The sequence below is a fragment of the Choristoneura fumiferana genome, chromosome 25 (genome assembly GCF_025370935.1).
Source record: "Choristoneura fumiferana chromosome 25, NRCan_CFum_1, whole genome shotgun sequence".
NCBI lineage: Eukaryota > Metazoa > Arthropoda > Insecta > Lepidoptera > Tortricidae > Choristoneura > Choristoneura fumiferana.
The window spans coordinates 1,895,384-1,912,807 of NC_133496.1; the positions used below are offsets into that span (position 1 = coordinate 1,895,384).

Below are 17,424 nucleotides of genomic sequence, written 5' to 3' on the forward strand. Positions count from 1 at the left end.
GCTTATTTCTACTACGCTACTTATGCAGCAGCACTAGCGACATCTATGTTCCGCTCTCATCGAGAGACGTCACACTCTTTCGGAACCAACCGCTCACCCAGACAAGAGATGTCGCTACTAAGCAATCAAATAATATGATTATATGAGGCCAATAACAAGCCAGTGACTTCGTCTGAACCTAGCTTTAGGTAATTTTCGACAGGGTAGTTGAAACTATAAAATATAACTCGCGACTCTAATAAAAAAAAGTTGTTTAGCATTATTTCGATGGTCTTTTTTTCACCCGTCTCCCTCTTTCCCAGGTGTCCGTCCCTATCGACGACCCGAAGCGCATCTCTGAGATCTTCGACGAGATCTCGTACCGCAAGGGTTCCGCGCTCATCCGCATGATGACCATGTTCCTGGGCGAAGACGTCTTCAGAAAGGCCATAAACAAGTAAGTTAACTAACTCACTTATCCTTACTTCCTTATTACTCGTACAAGTACAACTAGTAAGTTAGGCTGCGTTTTCACCAGAGATGTGCGAGTGAGGAATGTGTTCGCTACATTTACCTATTCTCGCACAGCACCGCTCTGGTGGAAACAGCTGAACGGAGCGAGACGAGGTAAATGAAGCGTTCCTATTGGTTCATGAAATACACATTCCTCGCGACACATCCTCGCACATCTCTGGTGGAAACGGTGCCTTAATGAGGTTCGGGACTCGTCGGTTTTCTTCGTTTACCTAAAGACTCAAATGAAAATAAGTTTTTGGTAATAATTTCATTTTTAATACAAGCTTTTTTTGATGACTATACTTTTGTCGACTTTACTTCCTCAAACTACGTTTGCATACCAAATTTTAAGTCGATGCCATTAACCGTTGAAGAGTTCCATCCTGCGGAGACGATCCTGGCCGGAATACCAGGATGTCACTACCAGATTTTATTGTATTTTCACGCAATTTACATAGTATGCCTAATTTTGTATTTTCACGCAATTTACATAGTATGCCTAATTTTAAGTCAATCCGACTACCTACTGGAATTTGGTCTAATTTACAAGATTTGACTACAGACAGGCAGACAACCGGGACAGGTGAAACTAAATAAAAATTTTGTTTAAAAACCGATCATTTATTTCGAGCTCTGAAAAATTAGCAAATTAACTAAGTGTGTGACAATGCTCTTGTACTCTTCTATCGTTAGCTCTTTTCGTTTAATTGATGAATTCCTGTCTCAACTAGAACTCATTCCTATATTTTTTCCAGTTACCTTATAAAGCACTCCTACCACAACGCAGAGCAAGACGACTTGTGGCACGAACTGACTCTGGTCAACCAGCAGCACGGCGGCTTGACCAGGAACGTCACTGTCAAGACTGTCATGGACACCTGGACTAAACAGACGGGGTACCCGCTGCTCACTGTGACGAGGGACTACAGTGGGAAGACGCTCACTATTACTCAGGTGAGTTGAACGTGGTGTTGATAGTCAACCAGCAGTAAAGTGGCTTGACCAGAAACGTCACTGTCAAGACTCGTGGATTTCACATTTATAATATACTTAAGTCACGATAAGGAATATATAGCCGTGGTTGACTAGTGGTTTGACCTATGGCTTCTAAAGCAGAGGATCGTGGGTACAAAACCGGGGGTGCACCTCTGACTTTTTCAAAATTGATGTGCAAATTACATTTAAAATTTACCAGGAGCTTTTGCAGTATAGAAAAATCGAGGGAACTTGCACATACCTGCATAGCAATTCAATGGTGCGTGTGAAGTTCCCAATCAGCACTGGGCTTGCGTGGGAACTACGGCTCAAATCCTCTTATTTTGAGAGGCCTGTGCCCAGCAGTGGGACGTATATTGGCTGGGACGATGATGATGATTAATTTTCGAGTGTTCCCTCCAGAAACGGTACCTCAACGAGGGCGCCCAGGCCACGTCCTCCCCGTCGTGGTGGGTGCCTCTGAACGTGCTGTGCGCGAACGAGGCCGAAACCGGCCGGCAGCCCGAGCCGGTGCAGTGGCTCGCGGCCGACGAAGGCGTCCTCACCGAACATAAGTACGCGCACGGCTCCGGTCCTGATGAGTGGGTGCTGTTCAACGGAGACATGATCGGTGAGTGATTTTACGTTTAATTTAAATATCATAAATAATAAATATCATGGGACAGACCTAGACCCAAACTAAGCAAAGCCTGTACTGTAGGTATAGGTAGTGCCACGAGAGTTGAAGTGAATGATCACAGACACCTTTCAAATTGGTGTACCTAATGCGTAAAGGGACATTGTCGCGTTATGTGACTAGTTATAGTGGGAAGTAGAAATATAGATATGTAGTTAGACCTATATAACCTGTGTGGTGTCGGGTTAGAATTACACCTCTCCATTTCTTCCGTGGATGTCGTAAGAGGCGACTGAGGATATAGGTTAAGGTATACCGTAGGCGACAGGCTAGCAACGTCACTATTGTACCGTTTTTGTCAAACTTTAAACCTAAAATTGCTAAAAGTGGCTCCGAAGCGGTAACGTTTCGTGTGCTCTACCTACCCCATTTGGGAATACAGGCGTGATGTTTATGTGTATGTATGATAGACCTACATGCGGGCAAAGCCGTGGGTTAACGCATTCACTGCCACCGACGCATATATGCGTCACCGTGACTTTCACCCAGTGCCGCTGTCATAATTATTCATACATTTTGAACGCCCAGTTGCGTCGGTGGCACCTGTGGTCAGTCAAGTCAAGTCGGCAGTGAATGCGTTAAAGCTAGTCAATAAGAAATATCATGGGCTGTGTGAGCTGGATCTTTCGAAGAACCAATAACCGCTGGATTAAACGAGTTCTTGAGTACCTAGAGACCGCGTCTCGGTAAACTTAATGTAGGACGTCCTCCGTCCAGGTGGAGTGGCGATCTGCGAAAAGCTGGTGGTTGAAGATGGATGCGTTGAGCCGAGGACAGGGCAGCGCTCAATGGGGGATGATAGGCTGATGATGATGATGAAATATCATGGGACAAAGCAAAGCTTACTGTATATAGATTACCTAATGCATACTCAAATGCATATCAAACGTCCAAGACCCGAGTACAAAGATTCGTATTATTCGTACAAATAGCTGCACCACTCCTATCTGCATCTGTTTAATTTCTGCCATTGGCTAGGTTTACATGCTTTTAAGTATTTAGTTTCACCCGTCCCGTTGTCTGTCTGTAGTCAAATCTTGCAAGTTAAATTCGACCAACTTCCAGTAGTCGGATTGACTTGATATTTGGTATACTTATGTAAATTGCGTGACAATACAATAATCTGGTAGTGACACCCTGGTAGTCCGGCCAGGATCGTCTCCGCAGGACGGAACTAACGCATCGACTTAAAATTTGGTATGCAAATGTAGTTTGGATGACAATGCAAATAATATTATCACAAAAGTACAGTCAGCAAAAAAAGCTTGCATTAAAAATGAATATGTAATCAAGTTACGTACTATGTGTTTGCCTTGGCCAGCGCCGTACCGCGTGAACTACGACGCGCGCAACTGGCGCCTCCTGGCGGAGACTGTGAACAGCGCGCGCTACACGCGCATCCCCCCCCTCAGCCGCGTGCAGCTGCTCAGCGATGCGCTCGCGCTCGCCTGGACCAACAAGCTGGATTACGGACACGCGCTGCAGTCAGTACCACGTACAGTTACAGACCACTACAAACAGAAACAAACAACACTCACTAACACAGAAGACACACATATACAACTAAATTTACACAAATAAGCAAAAAGAATTACAGAAAAACACACACATGAAAATAGTATCTAAATATCTAAATACATATATACCCAATTTCCTGTGTCACCGCGAAGGTGAAACGGCCGCTGACTCAGCAGAAGCGTTAGACGCCTGCAGCGCTGATATTCTGCCAGAACCGTCTGTGACTCACGGAACAATAGGTATACAAATATACTAAATAAACCACTTCACTATACATACGTAAATAAAATAAGAAATAAAAAATTGAACTATAAGAAACCAAGAAATAAATAAATTACAACACACAATAAGTAAAAAGAAAGGAAAAACAGACTAAGCCAGGGCTTCCCAAACTTATTTGTACTGTGACGCCCTCGGGACATTGCCATTTTTTTACGACGCCCCTCAACCCAACCCAAAAAGCCAGCAGCAGCGGCCGCCGTATTCGAGCTTCCCGCGACGGTCTGTCTCGACGCAGTCATATCGACGCACAGTTTGGAAAGCCCTGGCTAACCCCCTGCTTCACTACTTACAGATAAATTTTACATAACACATACATTTAAATTTGTGATGCCATCTCTGTTTGTATTGTCCGAATAAACAGAGACAGCCGTTATATTGGCCATAGATCCAGTGGCAGACTAACAGTGGGTCGGAATAAGTAGCGCGCTCCAAGCCTCCCAGTTCCAGACTCCTCTAATTTGCTTTGATTTTACCACGGGGTTTACGGTAAAGGAAAACATCGTGTTAAAAGTCAACGCACGCAAAAAGACCTCTGGGTGGCTAGTGGAGGGGATACGTTTGCGCATCTGTCAACTAACAAGCCAATGGCGTGACGGCCGCGCGCGCTCCTACGCCCGCTCCCGCGTCCCCCTCCCCCGCTGCTCCGCCGCCAATTTGGTCCGTATTTCGCTCACTGCGCAGGTATAGCGCCAGGAACTCTGTTTACGTGCGTTGATTTGTACAACTTGCACACACCGGCGAAGTTTTTTCTTAGCCTTTGGTGTCCCTCTGTTTGGCAAAGGGTCCCCTCCCCTCTTGACCTCCACATCACCCTATCCAGAGCTACAAGCAAGGCCATTAGTCTTTCTTCTTATTTCAGGATCGTGAACTACCTGAGCCGCGAAACAGAGCACCTGCCTCTGTCCACGGGGCTCTCGGGCCTCGCCAGGATAGAGACCGTCCTCAAGCGCAGCCCTGAGTACGGCGCGTTCCAGAAATTCGTACGGAACCTCATAGCTGACACCTATCAGCGCGTGGGGGGGCTGGCGCAGAAGAGGATCATCAATGGGGAGGATCTGAACAGCGTTAAGATGCAGGTGGGTTTTGATTGATGACAACTAGACAGTGGCGTGGAGTAAATAATTTCGTTAGGCAACCCGGGAAGTGAGAGAAGTATGAGTAAAGGCCGCCTTACGCATGCTTGTTACTAGCATGCTAAATGGCAATTGGGATGTCCGGATTTTTGACAACGTATAATAAATCGAAAACCGTTTGGAGAAATAGGCTTTGTGAAGCGTTTTCAGAAATCAGATTCCAAAAATATGATAAACTGAATTAAGTAAAAAAAAATAAGTAATGACCTTCATTTGACCCCTGCAGTGTCCCGTCACAAAGGCAGTTCTAAAGCAGGTCTACACTCTAAAGCAAATTGACAGTTTGAAATGCTGTCCTGCTTATAATAGCAAAGAGTGACAGAGACAACTCGAATCACATGATGCGCACCCGGCTTTAAACAGTTGTCATTTATCTTAATTATCATAAAGTCCGAAATGTATACGAGTATTTCCTATGTATTTTTACAAATTAAAATATTAAATTACTACGTTACAAGTAAATATAAAAGAATTTAAATATCAGATTTTAATAAAAAAATATCTATTTACTATCACACCATTAAACAAACGTGAATAATCGAAGCCAAAAGAAGAGAAATAAATAAAACTATTTGTCATGGTTCATTTAGGACCCTAAGCCGTGCTTGTATTATTGTCAAATTGTAATGCCACAGATTATGTTACGTACGACCTGGAACGTTGCTGTCTCACCGTGACGTCATCCAGCATATTTCGTAAAAAAATATAAAAAGTTAAACACTCATCCAAATTCAAAATCGATGAAAATGGTATCTTAAAATATCCTATTCTTCCCAAAAATAAAATAAAAGCTATAGGTATTTTTTTTTGGTGCATCCCAATTCTTATTTAGCATCCTAGTACCTGAAGTATCAGTATGCCACTGAACAGCATGCTTAATAGTAGCACGAGTCCTATACACACATGCTAGTAGGTAGTATTTGCTCAATAGTAGCATGCTTTCGTGCTAGCAACTAGCAGTATAACAGTAGCTTTTGATTTGTCTTTGCAATTCTTCGGAGTTCGTATACCCACACGTAAGCTGTCATTCGTGTCATGCCTCATGAATTAAATTTAGGCAAGCCGGTGGGAATCGAGTTGTTGCTACGCCATTGATCTACATGGTGCCTCTGACCAGTTAAGGCAACGTTGCATTTTTGTTAGTTTTTCTCGATTATTCCATAAAAATTGATTGATAGACTTTTATTTTCTTTAAAAACTTATATATAAGAAATGTTCTATCGGATCACATTTTTAATTTTCATTCAATTTTTATGGAATGATCGAGAAAAACTAACAAAAGCGCAAAGTTGCCAGCTCAACAGGTATAAACGCTCTTAATTAGTAAAAATCCACACTGTTGAATTAGGATAGGATACAATAGACCTGTAATGACAGTTGTTTGTATGTAATAAATAAAAATGACCGCCATGCGAGCCCTGACATTCCGGAACTCCCTAAGTTCATGTCTCAGGGCTAAGTCCGCTCAAGCCGCAGTGTAAGCCCCCCCCCCCTCCAGGTGCTGACGAGCAGCTGGGCGTGCCGCATGAAGGTGCCGGGCTGCGAGGAGAACGCCATCGAGCTGTTCCAGCGCTGGATGGACTCCGACTCGCCGGATGAGGACAACCCGTGAGTTATTTACATTTCTTTACGAAACAGCTTAGAAAACGTGCATCTGGTGACCCTAGTGTTCAAAGATAAAATACTTGAGTCTTTTAACTCTTTTTTTGTGGGACTCGCCTCGGTTCTTGACGCCTAGAGCACTAAAAGCTCTCAAACCTAGTTCTATTATATACACTTCGAGCTAGTAGTATTATTATAAGTCTACCTATAAATTTACTTTTAAATAACTTTAGGGGGCTGTTTCACCATCCATTGATTAGTGTTAACCGATAGTTAAATGTGAAATTCTGAAGCCTAGTTCTGTTCGAGAGCCTAGACTTTCCAAGCTAGTATTCTTATTAAAAGCCTACCAATATAATATATTGGTATAGGTAATATAGTGGGCTGTTTCACCATCCATTGATTAGTGTTAACTGGCGGTTAGGTGTGATGCCGTCTCTATTTGTTTTGTTGGAATAGACGGAGACGGCATCACATTTAACCGTCGGTTAACGCTAATCAATGGATGTTGAAACAGCCCCTTAGTCTTTTAGGCGGCAAGAATCGGGACGAGCCCAAAACAAAGCTAAAAGACTGGAGTCTTTTGGAACACCGGGTGACTCAGTTGGTACGGCTCTTCACATCGACATCACAGCGCACGCCAATCAGGGTTTCTTGTCAGGCGAAATAATCGCTAGATGGCGTTAGTATCGAAAGGACGTTAGTCTTGCTTGCGATTGGCTCATTTAGTTACCTATTTAACCAATCACAAGCTTGACGCACATGTCTGTTGTCACGGAAACCCGTTTTTATTTTACTTTCTTTTTTTGTATGCTGGCCAACGCCAAACCGCCCCCCCTGCCGCCGCCCCCCCCTCCCTTAGTCCGCCACTGCTTATCATTTAATTTACTAGCTATTAGCGACTTCACGTACTATATTTACTACACGTAATATTATATTATTATGTCGGCATTGTCCGTGCCGGTAAATAGTGTCACCCCTCTTTACTACCTTCGTGGTAAAGTCGTGTGTAGATAATTTCGCACGGTAACCGCTAATCCACTTCTGCTGTTGACTGTACAAATTAGTATAGAGTTAAAAATTAAGTAAAATTACGGCTTTCTAGCTCTGATAGTCTCTGAGCAAGACCGCGGACGAACGGACAGACATGGCGAATCTATATGGGTTCAGTTTTTTCTATATTTTTTTAATATAAGAGGGAGAAAACGAGCATGAGGGTCATCTGATGGGAAGCAATCACCGCCGCCCATGGACATCTATTAAACACGAGGGGTATCACAGGTGCGTTGCCGGCCCTTTGAGAGACTGATAGGCTCGTTTTTTAAGGATTCCTAAGTTGTTCGCTCCGGAAAATCTGTTCCAGGAAACATTTTCGCTGCGGAACCCTGAAAAAGGCTGTTTAGGTGTCTTGGATGAACGGCAGGGCTACTAAGAAACTCGAAACTCGAAGTTCGTATCGTACCGTCCCTATCGCTCTCGTATTAAATAGTATAAGGGGCTGTTTCGCCATCCATTGATTAGTATAAACTGACGGTTAAGTGTGGTGCCGTCTCCGTCTCTTCGAACAAAACGGTTTGCTAATGTATCGGCGAATAACGTTTGGCAACCTGTTTCATTTCGAAACTTTTCATTTCCCAACTGTTTAATATTTCTGAAACTGTAAATATTTCAGGATTTTTATAATACTAACCTAACCTAACCTAAAGGGTTCTACACGATGGCTAAATCCTGAAATTTTTAGAGTTTGCGAAATGAAAAGTTGCGAAATGAAACAGGTTGCCAAACGTTACGTTGCGAAAAGGCAGTACTCGAAACAAAACAAATAGACAGCATTACATTTAACCCTCAGTTAACACTAATCAATGGATGCTGAAACAGCCCCTAAGTGTCAGAGGACCGCACGACACGATCTTCGTGTTTCGAGTGTGGTAGTACCTAGCCCTGCGGAGTTGTTTTATTATCGTGATGGCGATGGCGCCCCCAGCATCCCGCTGGACCTGCGGCGCACGGTGTACTGCGTGGCGGTGTCCCGCGGCAGCGTGGCCGAGTGGCGCTTCCTGCTGTCGCGCAAGCAGCGCGCCAACGTGGCCGCCGCCTCCGACACCATCCTTCGCGCGCTCGCCTGCACCCGCGAGGTCTGGATACTCAACCAGTGAGTGCCGACTAAACTTCGTTTTTTTTAGCATTAGAAAGAAGGTAAGCGATCTTGAAAGAAAAAAAAAGAAAGAAAATACATTTTCACACCTCTCCTTCAGAAAAATAACTTTTCTTCCCTGACGAGAGGGGGCAAAGTGCAACTTTTCTGTTCAAGGCTTTTCTAAGTGTTTTATTGCAAATGCCATTTTTGAAGTTGATAATTGTAAAGCCACGCCATTTTCTATGCTGGTTGTTCTTTAATAATATTTAGAATTTGTTTTTTTCTAGTTTCACCATGCTCGGTGTGAAAAGTTGTATATACACTTGAATCCCTCATTACGCTCAGAATTCTACTTTAGAATCCCTCGCTACGTTCAAGGATTCTATTGTAGAATCCTTCGCTACATTCTGGATTCAATGTACGCCCTCGCCGTAAATACACCATTTTGCTCCCTTGTGACACAAATAACTATTATTCACAGCACAAGACAACGATATTATTAGGTACAAAAAAAACAACACAAAGGTATGTGTCATTGCGGTTGTGAATCGGACACTGGCTCAGCATAATGCTGAAGCGTTAAAAACACCCCAGCGAGTAGGTAGGTAGGTGGGTAGGTAGCTATTTTTATTGAAAAACACTTTTGAAACGAAAATACAAACTGAAACATGGATGCACAGAAAAAACTTGAAAAAAGAGACCAGCGCTGGGAATCGAACCCGGGTCCTCAGCATTCCGTGCTGAGTGCTAAACCCCTGCAGCGTCAGTGGACAGGAGTCTAGACACAAATTTCTCCCATGCACCACACATTTCAGCCTGCTTTTTTTCCCTTTCTTAGCCACTTAAGCAGCGACACTAGCGACATCTATGTTTTAGCTCTCATCGAGAAACATCAACACTCCTTCGGAATTAACCGCTCACCCGGACAAGAAACAAAGAGGAAACAAAAGAAAACAAAAACAAAAGTAACAAATTTGGAGTTGAAATAAAAAATACAAAAAGACTCCCAAAAACCAATCTTACTTTTGTGAAATAAGTCACAGCAAATCTGTAACTAGCAATTAGCAAGAACACAATTTAGCAATTAGAGAAGAAGAGATTTGAAATAAAGACTTGTCAAGATTGTTTACCCTTTTTCTAATAAAGTATACACATTAACAATGACACATTCAAAAATGCACATTTTAAGGCTATGTTTCCACCAAAAATGTACGAGAATGTGTTGCGAGAAATGTGTTTTGCATAAACCAATAGAAACGTTTCATATACCCATCCTTGCAAGCACATCTCTAGTGGAAATAGCTGAGAGGAGCGAGACGAGGTAAATGAAGCGTTCCTATTGGTTGATGAATAGTAGATTGATAACCAAGGTTGGAAAGTGACCCATTTCACCAGAGATATTTCTGGCGCTCGAACGAAGTGATAGCGCCAATAGTTCGAGGGGAAATGGGTAATTTCACCCGATTTAGACACTACTTTTCTGTGAGGAAAGTAAAATACTACAAAAAATGAGAATAATAATAAATTGAATTAACTTTTATCCAACCTCCAACGGTACCTTTTTGAATGGCCACTTGCCACGGCCGACTATAAAAAAAAATCGAGTTGGTCACGACCAAGGAGCTTATATACAAAACTGGAGGTTGAACGCCGAACGAAGAAGTTTGACCTTTATTACTTATTTATATATTCCATCTCTTTCTTAACATAACTAAAGATAGAGATGGAATATGTTCGTGATGTAATAAAGATCAAATTTCTTGTTTCAAACGGATGTTCGGCATTCAACCTCCACTGTTGTATATAAGCTCCTTGGTCACGACGTGCATCTAGATGGCCATGCCGAAACGTGAAAAAACGGTGTCATTGACGTAACTCAATTATCGTCGACTCCGTGGCTAATCGAAAAATTAAAAAAAAAATACTTTCCACCCTAGAGATGAAAACGCAATTTTCCACCCGGCTATCTACCCACGAAAATTAAACTTTCCGAACAGGAGAGATTGAAAAACACATTCCTCGCAGCACATCCGTGGTGAAAACGGCCAGACTATATATCTGTCTGTCCTTACTCCTTACTCCGCAGATACCTGGAGTGGTCCATCACGGAGGGCTCTGAGGTGCGGCTGCAGGACGCGGCGGCGGTGGTCGGCGCCGTCACGCGCTCCACCGTCGGCTTCTACGTGGCCCGGGACTTCATCTACAACCGCATCGATGACATAAACACCGCGTGAGTTTCTGATGGACACAGCCCGAAATATTAGCGGCATTTTCGATCTGTCATAGTGATTTCTCACTTATCGACTCTACCTAAAGAAATGATATCGATAATGACATTATCGTAAAATAATAATCGTAATCCATACTATATTTTAATATTATAAATGCGAAAGTAGCTCTGTCTGTCTGTCTGTTACGCTTTCACGTCGAAACCGCTGAACCGATTTTGATGAAATTTGGTTTTATTCCAGTAGAGGGCGCCACTGCGCGATAACCTAGGGCCGCGCAGACGAAGTCGCGGGCATAAGCTAGTATCTTTCATAAAGACACTCAGTAATGGAACACTTGTTTGCACTAAAACAGACTTTGAATATGAAATTGAATTATTAAATTAAAAATTGTTAACTATACATATTTGTCTATTTCACAATTTCGGCTGTTCAGAACTTAATTGAAAGAGATCGATAAAGCCGTCTATTGTTGATCTCTACTTTTAATCTTTTTAACATGCTGCGTATCGATATTATCGATATTGAATATCGGAAGTCGATAAGCGAGAAGTCACTATGACAGATCAAAAATGCAGTGAAAATTCCTCTGCTGATGGTTCATCACCTTGGCCCATATGTATACACCCCACTGCAGGGTTTGCAGGGCACATGCCTCCTAACAGATTGGGAGGACTCGAGCCGTGGCTACCAACTCTCGGCGGCACCTACTGCTACGACACGCTAGCCTATAAAATTAAAGCAGGGGCCAAGGAGCGCCCCCCCCCCCCCTTAGAGATTCGAAACAGTAGCCAAATGTATAGTAACCAAACCCATGTTATTACAATCGCCGTAGATGTAAGGCTCGTACGACAAGAGAAAAGCTTCATGTTTACCTACAATTTATACTTTTCTCATTCTCCATATTAACTTACCCCCTCATGGGCCACCGACTGGCGACGCCCTTGAATTAAACTGAGTTTGTTGGGCTTGGTCCTTAGGCTGCGTTTCCACCAGAGATGTGTCATTTGTTGCGAGAAATGTGCTTCTCATGAACCAATAGAAACGCTTCATTTACCTATCCTCGCTCAGCGCAGCTCTAGTGGAACAGCTGAGCGGAGCGAGATCAGGTAAATGAAGCCTATTCATAACAAACGCACCGCATCCTTGCATATCTCTGGTGGGAACGCAGCCTTATTCATCATCATATCAGCTGTAGGAGGTCCACGTTACATAGTCCTCGCCAATAGACCTTTAGTTGATCATGATCGAGAGGCAGGGGTTGCCAATACTTGCCAAGAAGACGCTGCTGCCCATCCTACTTCCTACTTATATTATAAATGCGAAATTTTGTGTGTATGTGTGTGTGTGTGTGTGTGTGTGTGTGTGTGTGTGTGTGTGTGTATATGTATGTTTGTTACTCCTTCACGCTAAAACGCTAATTTGGATGAAATTTGATATGTAGATAGCTGAACGTCAGGAATAACACATAGGCTACTTTTTATCCTGATATTCCCAAGGGATAGGGATAAAATCTCGAAATAATAACCGCTGGGTTTAGAATCATGAAATTTGGTATGTAGGTAGCTGGACGTCTGGAATAATACATAAGCTACTTTTTATCCCGATATTCCCCCGGTATAGGGATAAAATCTTGAAATATCAACCGCTGGGTTTAGAGTAATGAAATTTTAGGTACTTAGTTGTTCTAAACTCTAACACCCTCTTAACTCTTAACTTAACAACCTCAATGAATACCACGATTTAAATTTTGGTAATTCCCGAAATTTCAATTGGAACTATCAGATCGAATAGCTTAAGCATGCGAAGCCGCGGGCAAACTGTAGTACTAAATTAATTTGGAAAACTCAGCCCAGGGCCTCCCAGCAGGGGGGGGGTCATATTTATTCCGTCTCGTGAATTGCTCTTGATACGTTGCACTGCTGGATAAAGAGAGACACTTAGAGGGCTGGCGCTGTGGTTTCCATTCCCACGCGAGCCTAGTGTGGTTTGGGAACTTCACAAACAATCGACGATGTTGCAGATTCCAAGGCCAGACTCGCCGTATCGGGCATATCGTGAAGAGTCTGCTGGACCAGTTCACCACGCAGCAGGAGCTCGATGAGGTAAAGAACAAATAGCTATTTGGGTCTATCAACTTTTTCTTGTACCTCGTTGCCATGGTTACGCCCCCTGGACAACTCTTTAAAACCACGAGTTTCTATATGTTTTCTGTGGTTAACATTCATTGAGTATAAATTAATGTCATGGTTACAAGCTCATTATTTTATAGACTATCTCCAAAGCATATTAGTCGCATTTATCAAAGCAGTTTTTTTAAGAAACTCTGTCACTGTTGTCTCTTGGTCAACGCGACAGAATAACAAACAAGAAAAAATTTATTGCCCCTTTTGCACTTTTTATTTAGTTTTCTGCCCCGGTATCTTAGTGTCTAATCAAATATTCTACATCGTCATCGCCGATATGTGCCACTGCTGGGCACAGGTCTCCTGTCAGAATGAAAGGGCTTAAGCCGTAGTTCCCACGCGGGCCCAGTGCGGATTGAGAACTTCACACACCATTGAATTGCGTCGCAGGTTGTGCAGGTTTCCCCACGATGTTTTCCTTCGCCGTAAAGCTCATGGTAATCAAAAAAGGTTTTATTTTTTATTCTGTAGCCGTGTACCTACTATCCTACTCACTTACATTACGTTTTACAGTTCAAAAGATGGCGGGAGAGTAACAACAAGTACTTAGAGGAGTCGCAATTGGCGGTGAACCAAGCCATAGAGAAGGCGCAGTACAATATCGACTGGTTAAAGAAGAATAAGAAGGTCGTCGTGGCCAAAATGAGGGAGTTCTCCACGTAAGAACTGGCCAAATACTCGGAAGCTTGACACGCTCAAATTAAAAAATAAACATTTTTAATTTGGGCTTGTAATTGTAATTGTAACCATTGCAGTAGAGGATCGAACGCTAGCACGCTGTCAAAAGTTTTTTTTTAATTCGTTTAACCTACACGCAGTGATGTTGAGCCATAATCTCCAAAAAAGGTAAATGTCGCATTTGAAAGCTGTCATTTCGGAATTTCACTTTTTTAGGTTAGAACCAAGATTACAAATTAGTACAAAACCTGAATCAAATGCATGTCAAAAAGGTCATAAACGAAGTAAAATGAGTTTCGCGAAACTCTACCAATCACATACCAGTAGGGTATTTGTACACAACTGGTCAGATGATGGTAATGTTCTACTTATAGAAGGTCGACATACTGTCCTCAACGCGCAAAACTTCTTAACTCAGGTTTTCAATTTTGAGGGCAGTGATACGTTAATAGTGGGTATGTAGCAGCTGGCAGTCACAAATTGTCTTAAGTGGCTTCACGAACGTTTTGTTTCTAATTAGCGCGGTATAGATGGTTAGAAATTGTTTGGAAATGACAGGTGTCAAACACGACATTTAATTTAAGTTAAAGGCGGTAGAGTGCGCAGTTGAACTACTTTGACGGTATGTACACAACTGGTAATTTTGAAGTTAAATGATTTAACACTTATGTTTACTTATAGTTTCTTTGGGCAGTGTGCTAGTGCTAGTGATGTAAGTACATGGCTGGAACCATAGAGGGCTTATGATCGCTGTTAAAGTAGATGGGTCAAAAATGGAGCGGTTTTTTTTTTAGATTAGCTTTACAGAGTTGCTCTGCGCGCCCTAGTTAGTATATAGATCTTGCTACGCTTTAGGCTGTCAGATTATTTGTCAGAGGATGTTTCAAAAGGTAGCAACGAGGAGAGATTAAAGTGCCCGCTAGAAAACGTAATTTTTAGAACATTTTTTTTTATATTTCCTCTAACGAATATTGAATTATTTAGTCCAGTGAAAATGTATGTAGAAAAAGCTATTTATACAGTGAACATCATCGGGAATATAACCAATTGAAGTAGTAAATAAAACTAGGTATCCAAAAGTAAACATTGACTATCGATATTAAAAATGTACCTACTTGCCCAACCTAGTGTCATATTTGACCTTAGCCGGCCAAACAGGAGGGCTACTACGAAGTTTGAAGTTCGTATCATACCGTGCCGTTCACTCTTAGTTATACTATTAGCGTGAAACGAAACAACACATTTATTTGAATCTCGTAGTATGAGCCAGAGTGCAGAATGAGGGCTATCGTTTTTTATCTCACTAGATGGCGCACTGTTGCGTGAGGTTTTTAAGTGTGGCTTTCAGAGTCTGTTATTACGGGCGTTAAAACAAAGTTTAGATTAAAATCATATTTAAAACACCTTAAAACCGTACCATAAAAATATCCAGCAACCACAGTGTTGCTTAGTCCCGTTTTGTTCGGAAAAAAGGGAGGACAAAAGTTTCCGAAAGACAAAACTGTCTCAAAAGACAGACATTCATTACCCCGTAACGCATAATTGCCATAATTAATTTCAGGTAATGCAAAATATTCACAAAAATTTTCTAATTATAAATAAACCCGCGTAGCTCACCCAAAAACTATGAGATTTGACATTTCAGAGACCTCACGCTACACTAGCGCCTCTAGCGGCGAATTCATTCGCGATAGCCCTCATTCACCGCAGCATTTTCTTTTTCAATAAAGTTAAATGACGTTTCTACTTCTTTGGTTATAATTCTCGGTGCCAGAGATTAAAATGAAATAAAATAAAATTTAATCTGTCCGACAGGACCAAACGTGCTTTTAGAGTTGAGTAGTATAGACTTAGATGTCCGCATTGTATTTTAGTTCTTATTATTATTATTTTTGATTCTCCTGGGAATTAATACCGTATGCAGTGCATTATAATTTAGGTTAGCTGGAAGAGATCCCTTCTTAGGGATTTGCTCGCCTTTGTTCTCCTCTCTGTGTATTTGTATTTTTATTTTTATGTGCAATAAAGAGTTTACATACATACATAATTACCTTCTAAGAGGGGAGAGTCTGAAATAATAATCAAATTGTTCACTAGTTTAACGCTGGTCTAGAAAAGTTAACTAAAGGTCGTCCTTAGAGTTGCTAAAAGTCCTATCTTTGTAGATTAAACTTTGTCTTTGGCTTAAGTTTGACTAAAAATGTAGGATTTTTAAAAGCTTCATTTTATTAGCTCATAAAGGTTCTCAATTGTATTTTTTATTTTTTTTAATCAGCTCATTTGATGTGCAGATGAATTACAAGGAGAAGCCTAACTTCATGAATTTAATATATTCTATACATAACATATCGAGCGCTAGACTAAAATCTATTTTTATATAACTAATACATCTCTACCTGCCGTGTGTAACTAAAGCTCTGTGTGTAACGATAATTTTCTGGGATATAAATAAATTATATATAAACAATAAAACACTGAAGATTAGATAAAAAAATCAATTATTCGAAGGTATTTTGAAATGTTACCATCCTTTAGTTTTACCTGTGGTAGTAGGTATTTGATTCCCGCTCAGTTTCAATCGCTTTTTTTTTGTTTCAGCCGAATTGGCGAAATATTTTGCAAAAGTAGCTACTTACCTATATTTTTTTGTGAATTTTGGTATTTAAAGGTAGGTACATATTTTTTTAAATATGCTTATAGCTTATACAGATGTATGTCTTTATATCCCCGTTAATTATAGTAGGTACAGGGTTTTCTTTACACGTTGTAGGTTATGTGATTTTATTAAAATATATACTACCTAGGTATGTTTTGCGAATAATGTCAGTATTTATTTCTATTGTTTTTTATTGAATTGTAATTGATTGATAATAGAACAAGTAAAGCTCAATTTTATGTAAGTTTTTTTAACGGTATAACAAGTTTTTTTATATGTATTGTCAGTACAATTGTTATTGTTTTAATTATGTAGATGTACTTATTGTGATGTACTTACAGTGTTAAGGTCCGTCCAGTATTTTAAAGCACTTGTTAAATGACATGAAATAAAGAAATGTTTAATTATTTTTGTTTTTTTTACATAAGTACCTACCTAGGTATCAGCTTGACGAATGATTTTGGGAGACAAAGAACAGATAGATACCATCCCAAATAAAAAGGATAAAAAAACTGGGATAGTTAAGTTGAAAAAAAAAATGCAGCTACCGGTACTTTATTATCGCATTCACTGGCACCGACGCGTATATGCGTTTTCGGAGCTTCACCCAGTGCCGCTGTCATAATTATTCATACGTCTTGAACGCACATGTGCGTCGGTGGCACCTGTGGCAGTCAGGTGCCGGCAGTGAATGTGTTATTTAGTAATTCAAAGCTTTCAGAACAGTGGCAGTAAAACGCTCGGTAAATTAGAAAAGGGGACAACCCCCGACATTGTCATTTCAATTATCAAAATAACGAATAACGGCTGAACCGGTTTTTATGAATTGAACACTTT

General features: G+C 41.3%; 1 protein-coding gene across 3 annotated transcripts in view; it reads left to right on the plus strand.

Moving 5' to 3' along the window:
- Positions 1-17,424, plus strand: part of LOC141442469 (aminopeptidase N-like) — a 44,314-nt gene that overhangs the window by 25,253 nt on the left and 1,637 nt on the right. For all 3 annotated transcript variants that reach the window (XM_074107478.1, XM_074107479.1, XM_074107476.1), the window contains exons 9-18: positions 303-436; positions 1,251-1,449; positions 1,894-2,101; positions 3,489-3,651; positions 4,827-5,043; positions 6,599-6,708; positions 8,687-8,854; positions 10,926-11,069; positions 13,091-13,172; positions 13,767-13,912. In XM_074107478.1, coding sequence (XP_073963579.1) covers positions 303-436; positions 1,251-1,449; positions 1,894-2,101; positions 3,489-3,651; positions 4,827-5,043; positions 6,599-6,708; positions 8,687-8,854; positions 10,926-11,069; positions 13,091-13,172; positions 13,767-13,912 — 1,571 coding nt within the window. The remainder of the gene's footprint in view (positions 1-302; positions 437-1,250; positions 1,450-1,893; positions 2,102-3,488; positions 3,652-4,826; positions 5,044-6,598; positions 6,709-8,686; positions 8,855-10,925; positions 11,070-13,090; positions 13,173-13,766; positions 13,913-17,424) is intronic.